Consider the following 24,759-nt stretch of genomic DNA (forward strand, 5'->3'; position numbering starts at 1 on the left):
TTTCCTTGAACTATTTTGTCCAGTTGTATAATCAACCTAAATCATAAATATGTGATTACTGTATCCAGTTGCAAAACATTGTTACTAATCACACAATAATGTTTGTGCTTGAGAAAGAGACAAAAAGTCATTCCTAAGCAACAGTGCATGCAATGCATTTACATTTTTCCCTTTGAATTAGAAAGATATTAAAAGCAGCCTAATTAACGTTAGTCATTGACGATCTAATGAGACTGGCACATGCCACACAAAAGAACATAATCAGCAGATGTTATAGAAATTGGTGAGATACTTATGTAATTAGCACATATTGTTAAAGTTCTCTATTTTGCACAGTTCTGTTCTAGTTTCCCGTGATGGAAACACGTGAGGGATCATAGTATACAGGGAATAATCAAACAAGCAAAACTGACCATGAAGTTATTAGGAGGTACAGATGGCACTAAAGATGGGAGGCATTATACTGATAGTGCATCATATGAGCCCATCTTCCCATGTGCACAGTATGTAGGTTCAACGTGATTACCAGTGGGGCACAATGGGCCAAGCCCTTTAACCTACATATCTCCAAAGTACTGAACAGTCCAGTTTCCTCCGCTCCAGTCCTGTGGATTTTCTTTGTTCAGAGTGATTACCTTAAAGCTGCTGCAGCCATAGATGTATGGATTGCAAAGCCCCTTGAAGCCAATTATGACAGACTGAATAAAACTGACCTGATACACACATTTAATTGGCCTCCTGTTAAGACATGACGGCTATAACAATGTGTCAGCTGTCGGTTTACTTATTTCCTTTCAGGGCATTTAGTGTCTCTTTTCGTCATTCTGTTTGTTTGTTTTAATTTTGCAAGTAAATCCGAATTTTGTCCTGCATGACCTTCTGCTTGAATAAAATATTTCATAGATAAATATTTCAGTATTTAAAATTTACATTATATATACTGTGGCAGTGGCTCAGGGGGTAGAGCGGCTGTCCACTGATCACAAGGTTGTTTGTCTGATGCTGAAGCGTTTGCACATCACCACAAACACACCATCCTCACTGTGAAGCATGGTGGTGGCAGCATCGAGCTGTGGAGCTGCTTCTCTGCATGTACCAGCTGTGTCCAAAGCAGGACAGATATTTACTACAAACAATTTTAGCAGGTAGTAAAAAAGCATGTACATGTCGGGGTAAAGAGTCTCCAACAATCAATGAATGGTTAGAAATAGTTCATTAAATGTAAATTATTGAGTGGTTGACGTTTTCTCTGAGATGTGTTACTGAAAAATTGGAAAAATACTGGGAAAAAAGGAACTATTATTTGAACCTGAAGTGATTTCTCTTATGTATATATTTTGTTTGGAGGAGTGTCTTATTTCCTTCTGCGCCTCTACCAGTCAGATAGGATTTGTCTTTTCCTTTTATGTCTTCACAGATGGGAAAAAAAATTAAGGAACTTGGAAATATTATCCTGACATTTTTTTCCCACCAGATCTCAAGTCATAAACACAGGAGAGAAAATAATTTAGATCAGACTTAGAAAATGGATCACCAGAAAAAATTATTTCTCCGATGTAATGTCTTGATGAAACTGCAGGGATGGGGTCAAAAAAAGTCAGTGACATGGCACAAGCTCACAGTTCACTGTGACCGTCACAGGGCTTAAATATACTTGTGAGGGCCTCTGTATGAACGCAACACACGTGAACAGAGAGGCCTTTGAGTGAATCATTTATTTGGTAACACAGGAAAACACTGATAATGGGCACATTAAGCATACACACACTTTGACGATTTACACTGTACACAAACATCAAAACTCCAAAACATAGCAAACACTTAATAATACTTAAGAATGCTGTCAGTGTAGCAGCTAACCTGTTCGTGTCAGGTGCAAGTTATCCTCAGCTCATCAGTTGCACCCACAATCAAATGCAGCAGTATCACCCATAACTGCTTTTAACACCGGACATGCTGACTTACTGGGTTGCTACAGACACTATCGATCACATGCTATGTTATCTTAAGTTTAAGAGACACCACAGAGAGTGAACGGTAAAGTTTTAAACTGCCATGACACATCCTCTCTGGACTTGAACTTTTTTTTTTTGTATTACAAGGTTTCTGAAATGTTGCGTTGAAATATGCAAATGATGCATTATCTAGTTGTGAATGCACTACTTTACATACATCTCCAGAACAGAAAATTGTCTCAATTCATAGAGAAATTAAAATGTTTTTCGAATGAAAATATGAATAATACATGAACATAGCCCTCAGTGACAAACAACGATGAGCATTTCTTTAAATTGGCAATACAAATTCAAACACTTCGAAAAAGCTCACAAATGCAGATTAGTACTTGTAGCACAGACACTACTGTGGTTGTACACAATAACAACAAGAGGCAAGAGGGCACACATATAACACCTCATCGTGACCAGTGCTTTTGGTTGTGGCTCTTGTAGATAAATCTTTACCAAGCATATATATTTTATGTATCCAATTCTTTATTTGTATTTTTTATGGTAGTGGTGCGTTGGACCACAACTCCTGAATGAAAACATCATTTATGTTTTTCTTTTCTTGTATAAGTCAAATACAAAGTCACTCCAGTCTAAGAGCAACACAATATCTTGAGATCAACAAAGTGTTAGAGCATAAAGATATTTAAAGTCATTAACTTTTCATAACAACAAGGAAATATCGTTAAAGGAAAAGGATATATTTCTGATTGTGGCGTGAACTGCCCCTGTAAGCTTGCCATCTGCCAACCTGCACAGTACTGCAGAGGAAAGACCTGAGGATGTACAACATGACTTCTGCAAAAACTATTTCCAGAGAAATTCTTGCCAAACTCTACTGTATATCTTGAACATTTGTAAACATAATCTGTGCAGGAGGCTGATCAACAGAACAGGAAAAAAATACATGGTACCACAACGGCTGCTGTTAATTTCAGTCTATCATCACAATATCTAACACACATCTAACACGCTCCATTGATCCTGTTCCACTTGCCATAACACATCTAGAAGGCATCTTTCACTTGACCGCTCCCTCTAAATGTCCACTCCTCATGCCGTGTAACAGCTTCAACCTCAATCATAATAATACTGCTGAATGTATGTTCCCTGGAGCTAGCAGTAAAGACCCAAGGTTAGAACATTCACAGAACGCTTCACATTCACTGTTTTGTTGACTTGAAGAAAAGGATAAACCACTATGGAGACCAGGCATGATGGGAATATCACTGCATGTTCTGCAGTAAAGCAGCTGACTGCAGAACATGCAGTGATGTTAGGGCGAGCTACCATTTGTCTATGCTGCAGCAACACATACAGGTAGCACTAGCTGCATCATAGGTTGTTGACTGCAGCTCGCACTCATTATAACTGATGACTTTTGGGGCTGGCTCCACCTTTTAAATACTGCAGTGATGTTCAGTTGTGTTTTTTTTTTTGTTTTTTTTGGAAACAAAAAGTGCATAGATCATGGTGGGTAGTTAGTGGGGGACTGGTTGATTGCAGTTGTAGGCTGGGGGCCTGTATCACAAAATGAGGGGCAGCATTGTATCTCAGGGCTCATGTCTGTCTTCACCATTTTATTGACAAGCACCATCTGTCAACATACTTTTGTGTAAGTGTAAATCTTTCCCAACAGTGACATTGTCTCTGTCTCCTGCCGTAGCTTGTAGCAGCTAAGAAACTGTGCACTGTCCCTGTCAAATAAACTGACAAAGTAATCAATAAATAAAGCGTTTTGTTAAACTTTTTGTTTGTAGACTAATCTGAAATTCAGAAATTCCTTTATAAGTCCCACGAGAAGGGAAATTTGTGACTAAAAAAGTTTTGTTTGTGTTAGCTTACTGCTACCTTGTAAAGCAAATACCAAATTTCCCTTGAACAAATTGGAAGTAGCATGAAAGCAACACTGTTAGCAGTCTCAAATGACAATATATTCTCCTGTTTATTTACCTCTGCCAAAGAGGTTATGTTTTCAACCATGTCCATTTGTGGGTTGGTTGGTTTGTGAGCAGGCTGACACAAAAACTACTGAAACTTTAGTGGAGGTTGGCTCTCGGCCCAGAATAGACCCCATCAACTTTTGGTGCAGATCTGAGTAAAGGATGTTTTATCTCACTTTCTTTAATGTTGTGTGACAGGGTATTTTCCCACATTTTTTGTTTATCAATCACGCATGGATCTTGTCTGACTTTATGTTGCACCCTCACCTCTAGACCAGGCTGTCAGTCTGGAGCACATTAATTGTGCTAACATTCTGATATCGATTGACACCTCAATAACCTTTCCACTGACAGCTGCTGTTCTGATCATACATGCTGTCCATGCATCCATAGTACAAACTGATAGCACTGACCCACACTCTAACCCTACACTGCTGTTGCAAACCTCAGTGGGGAGCACATATCATATTGTCTTGCTTTCAAGCATAGTCTTTTTGATAAACACGACCTGTGCAACCTACTACTTTTGTCGAGCATACCAGCCTTTAGCTCACTTTGTGATACAGGCTCCCACTTAAAATCTTAGCAGCCACTGAGGGTAGGGTGGAGAGCAACACTTGCAATCCCTGGTCAGGGATTCACACAATTTTAATCATTATTGTTTTCATGTGAAGGGAGGGAATCTTCTGGGATTGTCACACATTATCCCGGGCTTGTTAAATTCCATTTGTGCTTTAAAGATTTAAAAGGCGTCATGGTTGAAGATTATTCAGTCCAAAAACTTGCAGTCCAGTTGGAGGTTATTTACTGAGTAAGCTGCTGAGGGTTGACCAGTATCTTTTGTGTAAATTATTTTCTAATATGTAATAAAATGTACAACAAGGAGAGCTCTTGTTCATTTGCAGTGTTGTGGAGGTAGATTTTAATCAACTACTGTTTGAAGGCACAACTGCTGAATGTCTTATAATGTCCAGCACATGACTTACGTGGCATTAACAGGTAGAACGCTTCAGCTTGAGAGGTCCATTAACATTCCCTACCCACCTGTACAAACACATGTAGGGTGGACAGCTTTAATGCAGTTGTGACAGTGCTATTGGAGGCATGTCAGGTGATACTAGAAAAAGTATATCCTATGAAACGGTATCACAGGCTATGTGATGCATTACCTCTAGTAAAATGTGAGTATTCAGTTCAGTTCAGAGGTGCTTGGTTTCTGCGCATATACTTAAAAACTAAATTATCATGTACTGACACTCCTGACTTGTCTGCACACTCTTTATACGATAACCAATCAGAACAAATAATAGTAAACACATATTACTCTGTTTATTGATCTAAATCCTCTGTTACAAGTTCCTTCTCCTGTTTCTACCAGTTAAATACACAAACACATGAACATGTAAATCTCTCTGTCACAGGCTTTACAGGTAAATAACACAACCAGGTTAAGCTTTGTATCTACTCCACTGCCATTAAAGGAGTATGCCACCCCTAGGTGAAATTGAGTCACTCCCCGCAGTCCCTAGAGTTGGATGAGTGAGCCAAAGCGTTTTTTAGCCGACCCAGCCATTGTCCTAATCTAGAAACGCTGCGGTTAGCTTTAGCTTAGCGTAGTCGCTGTAATCCGGAGTGTCCAGCTAGCATGTCGTTGCAAAAGTGAATCAAATAACTCAAGATTTTTTGTAATTATCTCTCGTGACCTATACATTCATATCGAGTACACATATAAATGCAAATTAACACGAAGGGATTTACTAGACCAATTTATATCTGGAACTATTTGCGGCCACAACACAGGCAAAGCACCGCTACCACGCGCAAAGACCTGAAACCTGAGACCAGCACCTGAAAACCCTCAACTTCCGTCAATACACTGACAGCACGCAGCACCACAACTTCCAGTGTTACCTGCATGTAGTTGCAGTAAGAGAAGAAGTTGTTGCAGTAAGGTTGTTAGTTTGTAGTTAGTAGTTTGAAGTTAGTTTCACATCTACTGAGGAAAAATGGTTATTTGCTGTGTGAAGGGCTGCGATAACAAGCAGAGGACATACACGAACATAATGTTTCACAGAATTCCAAAACCAGTGGAACGAAGAAATCTCTGGCTTGCTGTCCTCGGCATTCCTGCAACAACACCAGTGGATAAAATCAATCAATATCGTGTTTGCGATGAGCATTTTAAACCGGAGGACTACGAAGAGAAAATGCAGTATGCTACGAGAAAGATGCTGCTACATCTGAAGGATACGGCCGTCCCATCCATTTTCAGTACAGAGGCAGAACAGAGTTCATCATCCATGCCTGTAAGTAACGTTATAATTTTTACCCTTCCTTGGTTTATACATTGCTAACATTATCACTGAAACTTCCCGTTAGTAACTCAGGTTCGAACAGGTAGGGTCTCGGATCTTGGTAGTCAAAGTCATCATCTTCGTCTGTCATGTAATCTTCCATATTCATCGGACTCGAGAAAGCACACCTGTCAGTGTCAGCCTAGAGGCAGAGAACTTAGTAGCCACGCTGATGTATTGACGGAAGTTGAGGCTTTTCAGGTGCTGAGTGGTGTCTTTGCGCGTGGTAGCAGTGCTTTGCCTGTGCTGTGGCCACAAATAGTTCCAGATATAAATTGGTCTAGACTAGTAAATCCCTTCGTGTTAATTTGCATTTATATGTGCACTCGATATGAATGTATAGGTCACGAGAGATAATTAAAAAAAATCTTGAGTTATTTGATTCACTTTTGCAACGACATGCTAGCTGGACACTCCGGATTACAGCGACTACGCTAAGCTAAAGCTAACCGCGGCGTTTCTAGATTAGGACAATGGCTGGGTCGGCTAAAAAACGCTTTGGCTCACTCATCCAACTCTAGGGACTGCGGGGAGTGACTCAATTTCACCTAGGGGTGGCGTACTCCTTTAAAATACCATGAAAGGAGTTTAACAACGTTCCAGTACATCTACCCATATACAGTTCTTTTATTACTATTTTTAACCCTTTGAGAATGATGCTTTATGAATTAACATCTGCTAATTTATTTATCTTCTTAACTAAAACCAGTCACTGTAATAACCTCTCTTAACGTAAAAAATGTTAAAATGACAATAGAGCATTTTAACACTCTAGTGTGGACTCTTATTCTGAAAACCTGTCACGATATACACCTCAGTAAGACCAAAATAAGTCAGTGGACACAATATGGATTAACACAGGATGTAGCTTTAGCAAGCTAGCAACGATTAGCGCGTCAGCATTTCATTACGCACACACACTACACTTTTAGCCTGCATAACACTCATGCATGTTTAAACTAATTCACTAAAAAACACTGATTATTCATTTTGGTGACTTTAGGTGACATCAACGCCTTTCATATTCACCATGAAGCTATTTCCGGTTGTAAAATTACAATTTCTCAATGCTTCCTGATGCCATAGACACAGGCTGAACCAGAGAACATGGGTCTTGTGGAGAGGAGATTAGTGAATTAACATTAACCCCTCCTTCTCCTTCCCCTCTGAATTAGTGGGCTTGCTCTCTGCCTATTGTGGGAGCACTTAAAACCTGTGGCTACCCAAATTGGACCACCATCAAAACCGCTAAAAGTTCCAGAGCTTATGTTGATGGCCTTTCACCTGTAGACCATTTCAACATTTCTAGGTGTCTATAATTGTGTCCCTCTTTAGTGTAGAGTAATTTTTACACTCAGCTATGGACAATTGCTCCATTTTCAGGCCTTTGTTCTGCTAACAGGGTGAGAAAACCAGTAGTGACAGACGTTGCTTACCTTGATGGCGTAAGTTGGAGGTTTGACGTTCTTAAGCTGAACTGAAGCCTTTAGCATACCCATACTAATGCGTGGAACGGATCTGCTGATTGTGGGTTAAAAGGTCAGCTGCCTCAGATGCTTTCTTGGCAGTTATAATGACTACTCTTGTTTTGACCTCCAAAGAACAACCCTCAATTGTAAGCCCGATTTTGAATTTGCTCTGATGTCTAAGTCTTGTTTCCAATAGTAGAGGGCATTATGCTAGTCTACAGCAAGGGGGAAAAAAGTACCGTAGTCAAAAAATACAATGACCCAAAAGGTACATCTACCACCTTGTGGTGTCACTTGTGCAACCTAACCAAACTGAGTTTTCAGTGTGTGACCGCCATTCCAAGAGGTAAACACATTACATCTCATCATCCAATCAGTGGTAAATATCTCTTCCCTGGGAATATACCTCAAGTTGCTATGGCTTTGGTTTATTTCTGGGTAATACTGAACACTCAGTTAGTTATCCCATGCCTGATATACTGCAGATGCCAGTGCACTGACTCTAATTGACTCTTCACCATTAGTTCTCTCTCTGTGCACCACCACAGACCCCACCCTCGCACTCTTATTTGCATTCACGTATGCTATATCATTCAATTTGCTGTCATTATGGACTCGATTCCTCAGCCCCAAGACAGGCTGGTTGTGATTCCTTCTGGCCTCTCTAAAGGCTGCACCTCCTAAAGGCGCTTGAACTGTCCGTTCGTTCCTGGCCTGCCCTGCCATCCTCCTCCATGACTTGCACACAGCCTGGAACCCCCTCTTAAAGTTTTCATTGTAATAGCCGTAGATGATGGGGTTGACGCTGGAGTTGGAGAAAGCCAGCCAGTGGGCGAAGGGAAAGATGTAGCTGGTAAGCAGGTCCAGCTGATCTCTGTCTAAGCCTGCGTAGTCCGTCATCATCATGAGTGTCCAGAGGGGCAACCAGGACAGTATGAAAAGCAAAGCCACCACGATAAGCATCTTTATCACCCTGATCTTTTTCTGAGATATTGTTGGGGGACCAGCTCTTCTACCACCAACCGGACCTGTGGCGTTGTCCAGCGGCGGCTCTCTGTTTGCAACCACTGAGGATGACAGTTTGACGCTGATGCTTGAGTACATCACTGTGATGACAGAGAGGGGCACTAGGTAGATGAGCACTAATAGGACTGCCGTGTAGACCTTGCTCATCCGAGGGTTGGTAAAGTTTTCATAGCAGGTGTACAAAGGGAATGTGTGGTTGAGGTCATCATTGTAAACCATGTAGTGGAAAGGAACTGTGGACACAGTCAGTGCCACAGCAGCAGGACACATGATCAGCACTGCTAGCACCCAGATCAACAGAATGGCTGCCTTGGCAACAAAGACAGTCGGCTTGGGTTGTAGAGGGTACACTATAACGCGAAACCTGCAGTATATGAGAAAAAAGAGCAATGCCACTGATTAGCACTGAAACATACATATATACATACATACATACATACATACATACATACATTCTTATTAATTAACTGATATAAACATCAAATAGTTTCTCACATGAATCTTTAATTTATTTAAGTATTCATATATTGATGAATTCCCATCTCAAAAAAGCCAAAAAAAAGTTTTGAAATGTCAAATTAGCCTCTAGAGAGGCCACTGTTGGAATGAAATATCTTGCATTATGATGCATTCATCTGAAATTTTGTACAGACATTCAGGGTCCCCCAGAGGTTGAAACCTACTGACTCTAATGATCCACATATCCACATTGCCTGTAGGATAAATAGTGCCAACTTTGGTGAATTTCTGTCTGGAGTTATAATTAGGTCATAGTTTTACTTTCCCCATATTTTGATTTATGACCACCTAGAAAACTAATTTGTGTTTTCTAATTATCATATGTTAGCATGCCAACATGCTAAACAAAGATGGTAAACATCATCAACATCGATGTATAGAGTGGTATAACGACAACATATTTTTTTTAGGCTAACTGGAAGTTAGCATCCCCCAGGCTCCCTCACCTTTGAATATGATTTTGGAATAGTGCCAAAAAATGTTGCAAACATAAGTTTATTATACTGCCCATTTTGTTCAGCAAGCTAGTCTTCACACCAGCATTGTCAAAGTGTACATTTAATAAGTAGAAGTAAAATGCTAATGTTAGGCCATAAACAGACTACAGTGCAACTGCATACCTTAAAGGTCCCATATTATGACAAACTCATTTTCTCCAGTCTCTACATATATATGTAAGCTGGTCCTTCCTGAGCCTGCCATCTCCCAGAATGAGGAAAGCAAACGAGTCCTGCATGGTCTCTGCAGTCCACCCACTGGTAAAACAGGGCTCCTAAAGGCTGTTCAGACTCAGCTCCTGTCCTTACACAATGACAGGAGAGATTTTCATAGGCCGGCCTCCTCTGCGTGAAACCTGTTCAGGAGAAAAGTTGCATTGAACACACTGCTTCGACGTCCTGCTAGCTTCACAGTAGCGTGTACGTTCTGCGCTTGCGCGAGATGCTATAAGCGGGTGGCACTAGTGTATAAAAAAGACGCTGGGCAAGAGATTTATGGACGCAACTCTCTTTACTTTTGATCAAAATGAAACTTATCTATTTCAGACAAAAACAGCTGCATACTAAACATGCAGCAACCATTACTAAACGAACACAGATTAATTCGTCCTGAACAGACATAACAGCTAGTCTCATGACAGTACTAGCACACCGCCAGTCAGAGAATCCAATGGCTCAGACGGCCAACAGCCAACCTCCTCAGACTTCGCATGTTGAATTGGAGCAGACAACGTCTGCGCGGCTCTGAAAGCTTCCAACACAGCTAAATACGCCAAACATATTTATTCCCGACCTCATCCGAGTCTTCCCAAACGCTTCAGACTTCCAACGGTTGGGCCGATGTATTCCTGCCTTTAGTGTCGCCATGTTTTGATAGTATTAATAGGTGTCGAAGAACTATAGTTACCTTTACCGTTAGCAGGGGCTAGCATCACCTACATGGTAGTAACTGTAACTACACACACGAACAAACTATGTAACATTTTCAGACTCACTAACCATTGTGAAACGTCCTGCTGCAGCTGTCTGTACTTCTTCAGGAGCCTCTCCTTCGGGGTCCAATTCTGGGTCAAACTGGTATGGTTGAATGACAGCATCTCGGCGAGCCATAGGATACATCCACCATAAACATTAACGTATGCTACCGCTAGCGTAAGCAGCATTCTCTCCCTGAGAGAGCAGTGTAGCAGCAAGGTAGGCATTGACAGACGGAGCTCATTAGCATTTAAAGGTGCAGGCACAGACACAGCCTGCTCTCAGTAGAGCTCAGTCGAGCTTACTTGAGCCACTTTTAGACAGCTGAAATTCTGGACCAAACAGTGTTGTTGGACCTCTGACAGCTGTGTGAATTTGATGAAAAACAGTATAATATGGGACCTTTAAACTTCATGCCACTAAGCATCTTACAACACAGTTACTATACATGTTTTCTACAAACTGATCAATGTACAAGTTGTTAAGAGTCTAGTAAGAATAGTTTGTAACTAAAGTTGACCTGTAAAGATGGATTTGTGAGTAGATGAGTCTCGATGTTTGGCGTTATGACATTTAATGTCTGTGACAACATCTGTGGTTTCATTTAGACACTTGTTTTATGATTAAATTGTGGTGATAATGATGTATTTTATGTCATAGAACATGGCATGTTGGAGGTGTTCCTCTCTACATGTATGGACTGGCTCCTGTCCATGAGAAAGTGAATTCTGCAGTCCTGATAGCTCGGTTCAGGTTGGCTCTTGCTGACCTAAGGGCTGCCATGTCACCAGATTTGATGTACTGTCATTTTTGGTAACTCTTAAGTCCTCGAACCTGTTCTCAGTAGATCATATTGTAACACAACTTGTTACTTTTTAATGATTTTAATGACAGAAACCTTGTAACCTAATGAGTTACTTTTAAAAGTAACATTACCCTTCACTGTCCATGGATAAGGTCCATAGGTCAAAATCAATATTGCTTATACCAGTCAGTTAAATAGTTTTCTCGTGCCATTGGCATAGCTTTAGCTATGAAACCACAACATACACTCACCTTTCAACAGCAATGGCTACCAGGGTGAAAACTGATGCAGAAACAGACACTCCCTGCACAAAGCCGCTCATCTTGCACACTGTGTTGGAGAAGGGCCAACCTGTTGGAAAAAATACAAATGCTCAAGCTAATGGCTGAACCTCTGTGCAGATACAGTTGTTGTAAGGAAACACAGGACAAAAGGATCTGTTGTGCTTCCTTTTTTCCCTACATGATCATCCGAGCCACAGCACAAAGGATGGCTCCAGTATTTTCCATAAATTGGCAAACTGCTTGTATAGAGCATCACATTAGCAGAGAACAATGATCTAAACAAAATGATGCAGACAAAGCCTTAGATACCGCTAGCATGATTATGGAGTACAACATCAATCTATAATCAATGTAGAAATATAAAATATTACAATATTTAGCTCCAGTAAAGCTGCAGAATTTACCACAAAAGAAGAAGCTGCAAATTATAAAGTGTGGACTCTTCACACACGTGTTCAGCCCAGTAGGGCGCACAGAACACTCGGCTACACTTGGCTCAGTTTCAAGGTCAACACCTAAGATTAATTTCACCAACACCTGATAAAATGTGAGATATCATCCAGACTTGCCCTTCTGTTCCTGAGTTATGGCATGGAATAATGTGAGAAGGTGGAAGGGCTTTGCAGACCACTATGATGTCGCAGTGAAGCTGACCTTTTTGGAATGGATTTTTTTTCATGGAGTGTTGTCATAAAAAGTGCCTTTTTACACAGACAAATCAAACATGTAACATATAAAGTAAAAAACAAAAAACTCTGGTTCCTGCCACCTACAGAAGTTCGCTGACAACTCTTCCATTGTTAGATGCATCAGGGTTGATGGCGAGGAGAAGTACGGAGGACTGATTGAGAGCTTTGTTACACGTGGCGACCACCTGAAGCTACACACACACATAATTATATATAGTTATGTTTTGTTAGTAAGATTGTGTGCTTTCATCTTTGTATTGAATAAAGATCTTGAATCTTGTTGCTGTCTGTTTAATGTTGTGCAAAAGTGAATATTGCTAACCTCTACACTGTCAAGAACTCCAAAATCCTTCAACCATTACTAGCTGTTATGGTGAATCTGGTTGTAGTTATTAAGTTAATTATAAATCAGATTTATAAACAGTTTAGTACCTTTTTTATGAGACCAATTTGATGAATTTGCCAAGTTTTCCCTTCTTCAAGGGTGATGGCCCTAGGTGATCTAATGTAAAGTGGATCATATTATTTATCATAATTAATGATTATCCTTGATAATCTTGATAATAATTAATGATTATCCTTGATAATGTTTAATTATCATTGATAGCCAAATTTAACCTAAATGTCCCTTTTAATGTTGCATAAACACTCCTTAGCAAGGCCCAACACATCTGTGCGTGTGAATATATGTGAGGCTGTGATGATTCATCATGCATCATCTCTGCCGATCACATAACTTGTCTTGCATCTGTTCATTATAGCCGTGCCAATCAATCAGTTGTGCTTAGGTGAGTTAACACTATTGTTGTAATCTGAAAGAAAGATACAAGACACAAACTAACAGCAGACCACTGTGAGCTACAAAATATTTAAAGGTAGCATCAGTTTTAGTGAACTATAGTAAACAGCAGGGAAAGATTCAAACAGAAGTCACCTAGTCTGTGTCAAGCGTACCGTGCCTCTAGATAGCTGCTGCACAGTCATGCTGCATTTCAACGTATTCCAATGTTTTTAACCACTATGTGTACAGACCGCAAATATAATAGGCATAATAATGGTAGGGATTGTTGCAGGGCTTCTGAATTTGCATTAAATCAGATTGTGTAAGTCTAAACTAAAAATATCTGATGACACGTTACAGGACAAGTCCATCCTTCCCCCCCACAAAACAAAGAACGTTAGGTGCAGCTTTGTAGTCCACAGGATTAGATATTTTGGGGCTTCACAGCAAAACAGTGCTGCAGCATTCTCCTAAACAACCGAAGCAGGTGGAGACTTGTTTTAAAATTTTTGTTTTTTTAAAATACAAAAAAACTAATAAAAAACTATTGGCTCCATGCAGCTTGTTTATAATATTCTAATCAAAAGACAAAGACATTTGACTTTCCATCGGAATGGGGGTGAGTAGATAAGATTTTCATTTTTGGGTGAATTTTGGGGGGTGTGCGTGGGAGGCAATTTCTGAATGTTTTGTGAAATAGCAGCACTAATAGTGGTGAAACTTTTGGTTTTTCGATCAATGAATCATTAATTAAAAAAACTAAAACAAAACTAAAACAAGCAAACAAAAAAGAATCTGTTAATTTCTATTCTGTGTGTTAGGCTATGTTTCAGTTACTTGTTAGATAAACTGTCCGTTGGCACTGGCTGGTCTCTTCCCTGTCTGACTCGGGTGAAACAGACATGACCTGGACTCTTTGGCATGAGCATCAAATATTGTTGTGCTTATTGAATTCATAATGAATATTTAGAGTCACAGAGGCAAATACATTGTGTTTTCACATGTGTTTCTGTTTAGGGCCTTCTTTTCTGTTTTCCCTCCTGATTTCTTGTGCTCCTCAGCAGCCTGATTTCACCTCGACACCTGTCTTGTATCTGTTTAATGAGGCCAGTGCTGTAGCCCAGGTTGCTTTTCATTTCACCATTGTTTCCACAGGTGCATCCTATTTCACCTAAATTGCATCCACGTTTCCCTCACTGGTGTCTTTGTGTGATTTCTTGCTCATTTCCCTCGCCTGGTTCTCCGCCTGCACCTCATCCCCTTGTCAGTTCAGTTTGTATTTTAGTCCGGCCTGTTGTCTTGCTGCTGTGTTTGCCTTTTCCTCGCGTTACTTTGGCCTGAATAAACTTCAATCTTCCTGCCTATCCGCTACTGCAATTGGGTCCACTTTCTCTGCTTCACCATGACACCATCACGTGTTAAGTGTGGAGCTTTAAAAATAATATATGCATCGAAAATACCTGGCTGAACCCTTCTTTCACTGTTTATTATCGGGCCAGTTGTGGATAGAGCAGAAAGCCTGTAAACACAATGCTGATATTTTCCATGGGGGATACTTATATCAAACACAAAGCAACATTTGCATTTATTGGTTGTCGTGTTTCTGGCCGCCATATTAATGTAATGTCAATTTTCCTTCTTCTACTAGCTCTGTTTAGGTTTTGGTTTATGATTTTCTTTTCTAATGGGAAATATCTGTTTCTTTAATTGTTCACCAACTACTCTCCAGTGGTGTCTGGCTGACATTTGCAGTGGGGTAGGTGGCTTACTGTGGGTTTATCTGAGATTTTCATTTAATCTGCTTCCTCCTGCAGTTGAAACAACACTGAAGAGTGGTGAGTGTGAATCATAATGGTGTTGCCCTGGGCTCACTCAGTGTGATCAATGTGTGACGGCTGCATCAGTGAGGTGCTGCGACTTGAGTTACTCATGCAACACTGCCACTGTGAGCACAATATAACGATTTGACATGACGGGCAATTTTCAATGAAAGCCTCGCTGCTTATATTGCGCTCGATTGTACTCTGTAAAAAATGACCTCCCACACAGAAAACTGCTATGGAACAGCCATCCGAGTCAGAAACGTCTGACTTTAGACTTGAACTGGAACAAACAACTACTTGCTCTAATAACCTATTAACATGGGTGCCGAAATGGAAAGCAAGAAGTCTCTTGATGCACACATGTTGCTCATGCTGGCAGTGTGTCCAGTGTGTTACATCAATTACTTGAAACCAACATAGAAACAGTTTATACTTAGGTAGCACAGGCACAGTGACTGCTGTTTGTACTCCATACCAACATGGTCATGTTGAGGGCTGTGGTTAGGCAACTAAATCTGCATTTGGGGGAACAAAACAAACACATATTTCCATCATTTGTGATCATAAAACTGTTCATAATAACATTTCATCATAACCTCAGTGTATTTGAGCTTAGGAGAACGATGCGACAACAGTGGTCTCATAAGTGTTCAGCAGTGCGCAGAACATTTCTAGAGATGCTGGTTGTTGAGTTAGAGACAGATACCGTTGAGACAATCCTGTTATTACTGTCATCAAAAGTTCATGTAATAAATGAAAAGCTGGTGACATACTCCATGAAATCTTCATTAGATACCTTCCTGCATTACTTTACTCATTACAGCAGTCAAAAAATCAATGAGCCAGTAATTATAATGTACAGACACACAAGGTGAACACGTATAATTCAGAAACTGTATCTTACACGAATGGTAGCATTAGTAAAAGGGAACTCATCATTCTGCATCTACAGCAGCTCTTACCGTCCTCCAGTCAGTCTGTTTCCTTTTATTTGTGTTTTCTGGTTTTGTGCTGCCTTTGGCTGTTTCCCTCCTGTGCTATGGGTTGTTCCTATACTCCTTCCCTACACCTGATCTGCATCCACATCCATTTTCCAGTGTTTCCTCACAGCTCTTTCCCTGCTCTCATTTTCTCCCCACTCATTCCCCTCACCTGTGTTTCTTCACCTATCTCCACCTGCACCTTACCCGGTGCAGGTACATATTCAGTCGATTCGGTCTGGTGAAAAATACACTTTCATAATAAATATTTAATATCTTTCTCCTTTTAATCAAGGCTCCATACATATCACCATAATTTCCCAACTGATTCAAAGACAAATGCACAGAACATTACAAGTCCTTAACTAAGAAGGAACAGAGGCACTCATCTCATTAATTTCGCATAAGTTTTCTCTGGTCTATTGCAGAGCATCTGGGAAGCGTGGCATTCAGGCTCTCTGCCTTTCATCAGTGTTTGGAAGGAATCTAATGGTTTGTTCAGAGCAAGCATCTAGTTCAATTCCATCATCGCCTCCAGAAGACCCAGTATGGCTTGGTATTAAATGCATAGTTTCTGTAGTAGTTGCAGTGATACTTACTGTTTAACGGTACTGAAGCATATCACATGACATGATACAAGAATGTTACAAGAATAACGCATTCCACTGACATCTTAGGGTGTCTGATTCGAAAGAGAACCCATTTTAATTACTATCTAAAGTACAAATTCCAAAAAAGTTGGGACACCATGTGAGATGTAAATAAAAACAGAATGCACTTACTTGCGAACAAAGTGTTCCTTCGCCCATGTAGTAATATCCTTTATATAAAAAAACAAAAAAGAGGCCTGACCAACATGCATGCAGTAGCATCATAGCTGGATGTGACCTGTTTGCACACTGTAGCGCAGTAATCTTGAGTATCAAATTAAAGTGGTTCAGACATTGATATCTTACCAGAATATCTAGCATCACTCTGGTTAAGTGTCTTCAAGACAAGAGTAGGGGACCGACTTTAGGGCAACACACTTTTGACAAAAGCTGTTATTGCAGAGAGGAGGATTTAAGACAGGGTGATCACCTGTGATGAGGTTGTCCACCAGTGTTGTAGGGATGCAGAAGATGCCCACCAGTAGGTCGCTGATAGCCAGGTTGAGGATGAAGAGGTTGGTGACTGTGCGCATACGCCGGTTTTCTGCTACGATGAGACACACCAGGGTGTTTCCCACTATACATAGCAGGAAGATGAAGAAGTAGGCTATGATGTAGCTGGAGGCTACATACAGAGAGTGCTGATAATACGGGGAAAGGGTAATTTTGGTGATGTTTGCAGAGAAAAATTGGCTGGTGTTCATGACAGCTGCTGTGGTGGCTGATCCCTCGAACTCCATCCCTTCATTGGCCATGTTGTCCTGTATCTCCATCCTCTGAATGCACCAACACTGCAGGAGAAACCAGGCAGTGAGAGAGATCATTCAGAATTCATTTTGAAACAAACAGTATCAAAAATATTCCTCTGAGACATGTGAAACAAAAATTACATACAATGTGTCATCTGGAAAATGTGTATTGTCATGTACAATGACACTTCCCATAATTCCTCTACTGTGTAGCAGTTGTCCAATCATAGCTTAAAACCTGTGACCCTAACAGCCTGCCAAGTGAATCATTTGCTAAAAAATGCTTGAGTGGGATGAGACTCTGTGTCCACATAGTGTCTTTTTCTGAGCACTGGCATATTTTTTCAATTATTCCCAATGAGAAGGGCATGTGCAGCTGCAGGCGGATGTCCAGAGAAAATGCACAGTGCCCAGTGTCTTTTTTCTGAACTCTCTGCCTTTTATTTGCAGCTAATCTGAGCTAATCTGAGCTGCTGGCGACGTCACCACAAATCATTTTCCTTTTTCCCTAGGCAATAATATTAAAGGTGCTATTGGGAAGAAAAGTTTATTTTTTTTGGTCTCATTACCAACTTGTCAAATACTAATGCTCTGGGATTTGAGAACGGGTCAGCCGCCATCCCAAAGCGTCAGTTTTTGATGGGATGGGTTTGAGACTCAAAAATCAACTTTTCTTGCAAGTAGCACCAAGTTATTTTACACACCATGTGTGAAACTCAGGTTCCATGCTGGCCTTACAACTTTCCTTACTACGATGTGACAACAGTGGTCTCATAAGTGTTCAGCAGTGCGCAGAACATTTCTAGAGATGCTGGTTGATGAGTTAGAGACAGATACAGTTGTGACAATCCTGTTATTACTGTCATCAAAAGTTCATGTAATAAATGAAAAGCTGGTGACATACTTCATGAAATCATCATTAGATGCCTTCCCACATTACTTAACTCATTTACAGCATCTTAGCAGTCAAAAAATTAATGAACCAGTAATTATAATGTACAGACACACGAGGTAAACACGTATAATTCAGAAACTATATCTTCATTAGTACTGACCAAGATTAAAGACTGGCCTTGACCTTTTCTCATTGGCCTGCAGTCATTTCTTTGATGCACACAAACTGACAGAATCGCAATTGAGGCAGAAATCTAATAATGAGCTGTGAAGGCTTTTTTCACGAACGTTGAGAATGATCAGGCAAGGCAATCAGAGTTGAGTGGAACTTATTGTGTGCAAACAACACAAATAGCGGCAAATGTGTGATGATGTTTGACCTCGCAAGCAGGCAAGAGTAACTGAAAATGTTAGATTTATTAAACGGTGAGTTGTGTTTAGTCTGCCGTGCCACTTTGAGTGTGAAAAACACAGGAACAGTCAGTATACGTCTACGTGAGCACAGATAGATTGACATCACACACAGATTACTAAAAATGCCACACGCAGCAGAGATTCGCTTTTCCATTACAACAGGGCTACCTGCTGATGATGATGACTGACAGATATCAGAGGAGATGACAGTACTCCATTGAAATGCCGCATTCATCAGGCAGATTGTTTGATTTGACTGGATTTCAGGGCTACAGCTTCAAGAGGATCTGTTAGACAGATGACAACCCCCAAATGTTAACGTGTGGCAAATGCCAACCTATGCAAATGCTGCCAGCTAAAGCCAAAAGCATGTATTGACACATGGAATGTCTGTGCTTGGGGCAAAGAGTGGTTAACAGATCGAGACAACTTGTGTGCATGAAGATGCAAATACACATAACTGACACACTGCCTGTAGGCAATGTGTCCTCTGGCAGCAAGGACTCCTGAGGGCTGGCTAAGGATGGATAAATCTAGTTGCTTTGATTGGTAGCTTTCTTACAAGGCTTCAGATCACCACGGCAAACATATTTGCTTCATCCCTGATAATCTATGTTCTTGGTTACCCCTTTTATCTCTAAGAAGTTTGAGAGACTGTCCACAGCTGGATGCCTGATCATGAACCAGTTCTTTGCCTTTGGATAGCCCAAAAAATGGCTCCCAGCCAGGAAAACTGGTTCAAGGGTGGCACCAGCAAAAGGCTGGAATATTCATGACCAGTAAGACCAATTCAACTTCCGTGTAACCATTTTGAAGTATCTTACTCTGCCTTCAGAAGAAAAACCAAAGCTTCAGTATGGACGACAAACCTTGTGGTGTAAAGTTGGGAAACAGCTAGAGTGAGCTTCAAGAACAAAACCAGTGTTCAAGCAGATACAGCGTTATACGAAGAAAGACTCCATAACAAACTCAAGAAACTGAAAAGGGGTGTGGGGACCCAATAGGGACAGAGAAATAAAAAAATTCTGAAAAACTGACTGAACTAAGCAACAGCATAACTTGAAGCAATGCTGGATGATACGCTGATGCAAAGTTTCACTGTTCCTGGTACAATTTTACCTGTTTTTACCTTGTTGTTGTTACCTAGCAATCTACTTGTAGATGTTTGAAAGGCTAAGAATTTCCCACATTATTACAAATCATAGATGTTATGAATGTACCATCTATGATTTCGCTACAACAATCCACAAGCAAGGATAGCTACTGACCTGAATGTCAGTCAGCAGCTTCGGTCTTGCTGTATAGCATATTCTCCTCCTTTAATGGATGTCCTGCTCTCCCCTCATGACCATCAATACTAAATTGAAATGTTCCCTAACAAAAAGCAGTACAGTTACAGTGGTGAGATAGTGCTGATCTGATAGAAGATAGAGAGAAGGAGATATAGAGAAATGCAAATCAACCTGTTAATAATGCCCAAAACACCAATACAGCATGATAACAGTAGGACACATTAGATTTAACTGAATTAGTTGCAAGCCTGTCACTTCTGTTCTGCTTTGGCCTGTGTGAAACACACCTTCACATCTTAATGTAATGTAATGTAATCTCAGTAGACACAAACTGAACGTCGATTTGTCCATCTGCTCAAATAATTGCAATATAATTATTTGCTTAGAAAACACCAGTGCATAAAGTAAAACACACGTTTCCAGCTCTAAGTAGACTAAATAGCTGGGCCGTGTTTGATCCGCAGTGCTGTTAGCACATCTACTGTCCAACCTTTCTTACTTTGCATGCAAGATACAACTGTAAACATAATCAGGGAGGATACAGTAAATGTTCTGACTTTGCTCTTTACTACATTACATTCATATATTCACAACACTGGTCGTCCAGTTTAATTTCCCAGTGGTTTGACTGTGGGCTCATTACTGCGATGTGCTTCTCCATGTAAGAATAACCAAATTAGACTAGTCCTAGTCTGTCTTCATTATTATTTACTACATTAGAGGCTTCAGTGTTGGTTTGTGAGTTGACTGCATCATCATTTTTTATGAGATGATTATATCAACTCATGTTGTAAGAAACCCGGCACCAAGAGCTAATTCAGTCATATTGTTAATATCAACTGTGACAAGAATGACTGAGAGTACCAGTTTGGTCTTTGTTCTTCGTTTCATGCTATGTTCTTGTATTCAACTCAGTTTCTCTCTTTACGAGCCACGTCTCATTGTATGGCTTGCTGCCAAACATCAAAAAAGAACAAAATGGCTCAAACAAGTGAGGAATCCATCACAGGCCAAGAGACTAAGCTGCTCAGTGTGGTGGATTTCAATTTGTGTGCCTCTGTGCCAATGATATCTGAAAACAATCACACAAACACTACATTTACACACAACTTAAATGATTTATATGATGAGGATAATGCACTTAATGACTGACTTCCTTGACCAAATGAAATTAATGTAAATAAAAAAGATACCTTTCTATAAAACAACAGCACTACATCACAAAACAGCCAAAAAAACTCTTCATCTTCAGATCAGAGTGATCAATAAATGTCAAGTGAGACCATATATGAATACCCATTTCAATATTTAAGGGTATGTGACATTAATTTAGAAGGAATATACAGGCTCCATTTTATTTTCCAAACAATTTTATGCAACTTAGTTAAACAGACGTAGATCATCTGGCCATGAAAACACAACAGTTGTCAAACAAACATGCTGGCTTTATCCTGGTGATACTGATCTGATCACGTAGAATGTTGTGTCTGTGCATGACTGCTAATGGCGGACGTTCTGCAATATCTTTTTGTACTGTGCCTATTAATATTCATGTAATACCTCCCACAGGTTTCCACCCAAAGGCATGAGGCAGAGTGGTTAAATCCAGATCTCTCTCTGGGACTTAGAAATGTCAAACTCAGGAGGAAAAAAGTCAAGCATGACATTACTGCAGCATTAGATGTATACCGTTTAATGGCATACAATGAAACATTTAAAACATTTAAATCTTAAACCAACTAGAACTCTGTATTTTGCTGAGTTGTGTATTTACATTTGCACAAATGTTTTAACAACATTCAAACCCAGAAAACAGTGTGTTTCACTTGGTTGCCTGTCACTATAACGTGAATAAAACTTAAAGCTTTAAAGCCAATGCTTGAAACTCCTTCCCCCCCAGGGGACATACCCCAGAGCCCCCTAGGAGGTGTCTTTTCAAACCTGAAACAACAGTTCTAAGACAGTGATTGATTGCAATGCTTTGCTTTAGTCTTAAGGGTATATGACAAACTATAATATGACAAGAAATTATTCATAATTTGAGCCATTTAGAACAATACAAATTTGAAAAGTCTAAAAGAGCCGCACGATAAACTACTTTATCTATTTTTAATTATCCCCATTCAACTAAGCTAGGTGCTAAACCGGAAGTTAGCCGGTGCAGTTCAGTAGAAGTCTCTAGTGCTTCAAAACGCCACTGGGCAGCTTTTATAGGAATGAATGACACTCGGCCTCCATCACTGTGTCCAGATTTAATATAATGTCCCTGTAGTCTAGACAAGTCGTTTCCCATCAAGAATTTCAGGCAGTAAAAGGAACTGCAGCACATGTAGCTCTCACAGCTGTGCAGGTCTTTGTCCAGCAAGATCTCCATTTCTCATGCTGTTGAGCATCCCGAGCTAGTCAGATGAAACCAGTAACCATCACTGCCTCAGTGACAACGCAGCGATCAAAATAATCTCAAACCGGAATCATTCACAAACACTTGTTTACATGCAAAAAATAGATAAAAACTAATCCTGGCACATCTTAAACACAGCTGTCAATAGTAATTCTTTATTGACACTTTGCAGATCAGCCCTTAATTTTACCCCACTTTCACCACACATCACCTCCACTCTCATAGTTATTCTTCAAGCAATCAACTCATGAAAGCCTACTTCTTCCACAAAGCTTGACTGGAGTACATCTGTAACTGTTTGCCGATAAGATGGTTAGTCTTCTCTGCTCTGGTAGCAACACGACGGCACATACTAACACTGCACACAGATGATGTGATGACAGGCTGCCTCTTATCTGTTGGTCTCTGCTGGTTTTCTTGTTGTATTAAATGAACAACTTGTTCATCATTAAACCAGCTTTACTATTATACACAACTTTAATGTTACATATTATTTCTCATGTATTCATTTTGTTTGATTGGTTGAAAAACTTCAAAACATCACTTTCATACCCTCTGGTCACTCCTGCCTATATCATTCAATCAATGTACCAATGTCTGACAGATAACTGGAATCTTTGTGCTGTACAGACACAGCAAACACAGGGGGCTTCTCTTTTGTCATCTGTTAATGGAACTGCTGGAACACAATGACAGCAGCTACAGTGTTTTTTTCTGAGATATAAGAAAATCATGTGATGCACAGCTGTAAGCCCTATGTTCATGTAAAAATCATCTAGATGTAAATGCTGTCACAAACAAAATAATCTAAAGGCCTCTTATATTACAAACATCAGTGCTAACCTCACAACATCTGACGGACGTGGTACTGCTGTACACAAAGGGCTATAGTGCACCATTCTGCAAATTACAGCGCTTAACCTCACTGTTTAATTTTGAATTCAGTGTTTTGGCAGAGAATGTAACCACCCTGACAACCTGCATGCGACATCCTATACTGTGTTCTTCTCTTAACAGAGGAGCTGATGCTTTGTGGAACATTGTGTTAATGGCTAAGGATGACTTGTTCAGTCATTTTGTAAAGTAGCAGTGACACGCCAATAATTAAAAACTAAAGTCATATAATGTAATTATTTATAAATAAAGTCCATTATCATCATCATCATCAATCATCATTATTATTATTATCATTATTATTATTACTGTGTAATATTATATTTTGTGTTCATTTTTTTCACTAGCCATAGCTTAAAATTATATTTTTTTAACTTAAAAACATCTGATAAATGCAGAAAGAACGAATACAGAGCAGACCTTTTCTTTGAGCTGGAACCGCTTGTGCCATTGTTTTCACTCTTTTTGTGTTTTTGTTCAAAGAAAAGGCAGCTGAGAGGTTCCACAAAGGCAAGCAGGAAAACTCAACGCGGTCCGTCTCTCACTGTCGTGAACTTCGGATTTAACTCTCGTGTAAAGCGTGTCCGTCTGTTGTGTGAATCATGAAAGGGACCTACCTGTCCGGCTCCAGGTGCTTTGTGGTGCCGAGAGTCGAGTGCTGATGAGTGAGCCCGACAAAAATTCGACAGGTGTTCTTAGCCGTCCGTGGATTTTCCAGGTGGTCTGTTAGTTTGAGCAAATCACATAAAAGATATAGTTAAAAGTTAGAATGGGATAAAAGAGGCGGATTCTCACTGTCCCACGGTCTGCTGCCACAGACTCTGCACGCAGACTGACTCTGAGCGCAGTGGACACCTGGAGCCGCTGTGACGTGATGTGTGGACCACCGTCATGCTCCACTGACAGGCTGGAGCCGACACTCAGCTATCCAAGGCTCTCCACGGGGACATTATTTATTCATGTATGTACCCTATGTATGTATTTTTATGTATTCATTTCATATGAGTTATTCAAAAAACATATTTTGCAATGTAAAGAAATCAGAAATAATGAATTGCTTCCCATAGCTGATAGCTATGGCATGGAGGAAAGTCAGGTTCCCAGAACACTGTTTGAGGCTAGAAAAGGTGGCAGGGTCCGCCACATTCAAACTAAGTACAGTGCCTAAGTGTGTTATCAGTTTGTTCATTCAATCATGATAATAAATGTGTTTAATTAGTCTGTTTAGGAAAAAAGAAAGAAAGAAAGAAAATCAGCCAGTGAAGATCTTCCTCTTCAGATCGAAATGTCTTTCCCAAAACTTAGTGCAACATA

The 24,759-nt window shown here is 40.2% G+C and overlaps 1 protein-coding gene across 1 annotated transcript; it reads right to left on the reverse strand.

Annotated features, from left to right (window-relative positions):
* Positions 1-8,228: 8,228 nt before the first annotated feature.
* npffr1l2 (neuropeptide FF receptor 1 like 2) lies at positions 8,229-24,388 on the reverse strand. The gene is made up of 4 exons (XM_037097077.1): positions 24,063-24,388; positions 17,232-17,592; positions 11,846-11,945; positions 8,229-9,162 (listed from the first exon to the last, which is right to left on the reverse strand). The coding sequence occupies exons 2-4, from the start codon at positions 17,572-17,574 to the stop codon at positions 8,229-8,231; spliced, it is 1,377 nt and encodes a 458-aa protein (XP_036952972.1). The 5' UTR covers positions 17,575-17,592; positions 24,063-24,388.
* Between the last annotated feature and the right edge of the window lie 371 nt (positions 24,389-24,759).

This window comes from Acanthopagrus latus, chromosome 5, assembly GCF_904848185.1.
Source record: "Acanthopagrus latus isolate v.2019 chromosome 5, fAcaLat1.1, whole genome shotgun sequence".
Lineage (NCBI taxonomy): Eukaryota > Metazoa > Chordata > Actinopteri > Spariformes > Sparidae > Acanthopagrus > Acanthopagrus latus.

What these genes read in the sequence shown, in the direction of transcription:
- npffr1l2 (XM_037097077.1), bottom strand. Translation starts at nt 17,574, where the DNA reads ATGGAGATACAGGACAACATGGCCAATGAAGGGATGGAGTTCGAGGGA. An exon ending in GGTGGACAACCTCATCACAG is followed by an intron (nt 11,946 to 17,231) that starts GTGATCACCCTG and finishes TTTTTCCAACAG; the next exon opens with GTTGGCCCTTCTCCAACACA. An exon ending in GTAGCCATTGCTGTTGAAAG is followed by an intron (nt 9,163 to 11,845) that starts GTGAGTGTATGT and finishes CATATACTGCAG; the next exon opens with GTTTCGCGTTATAGTGTACC.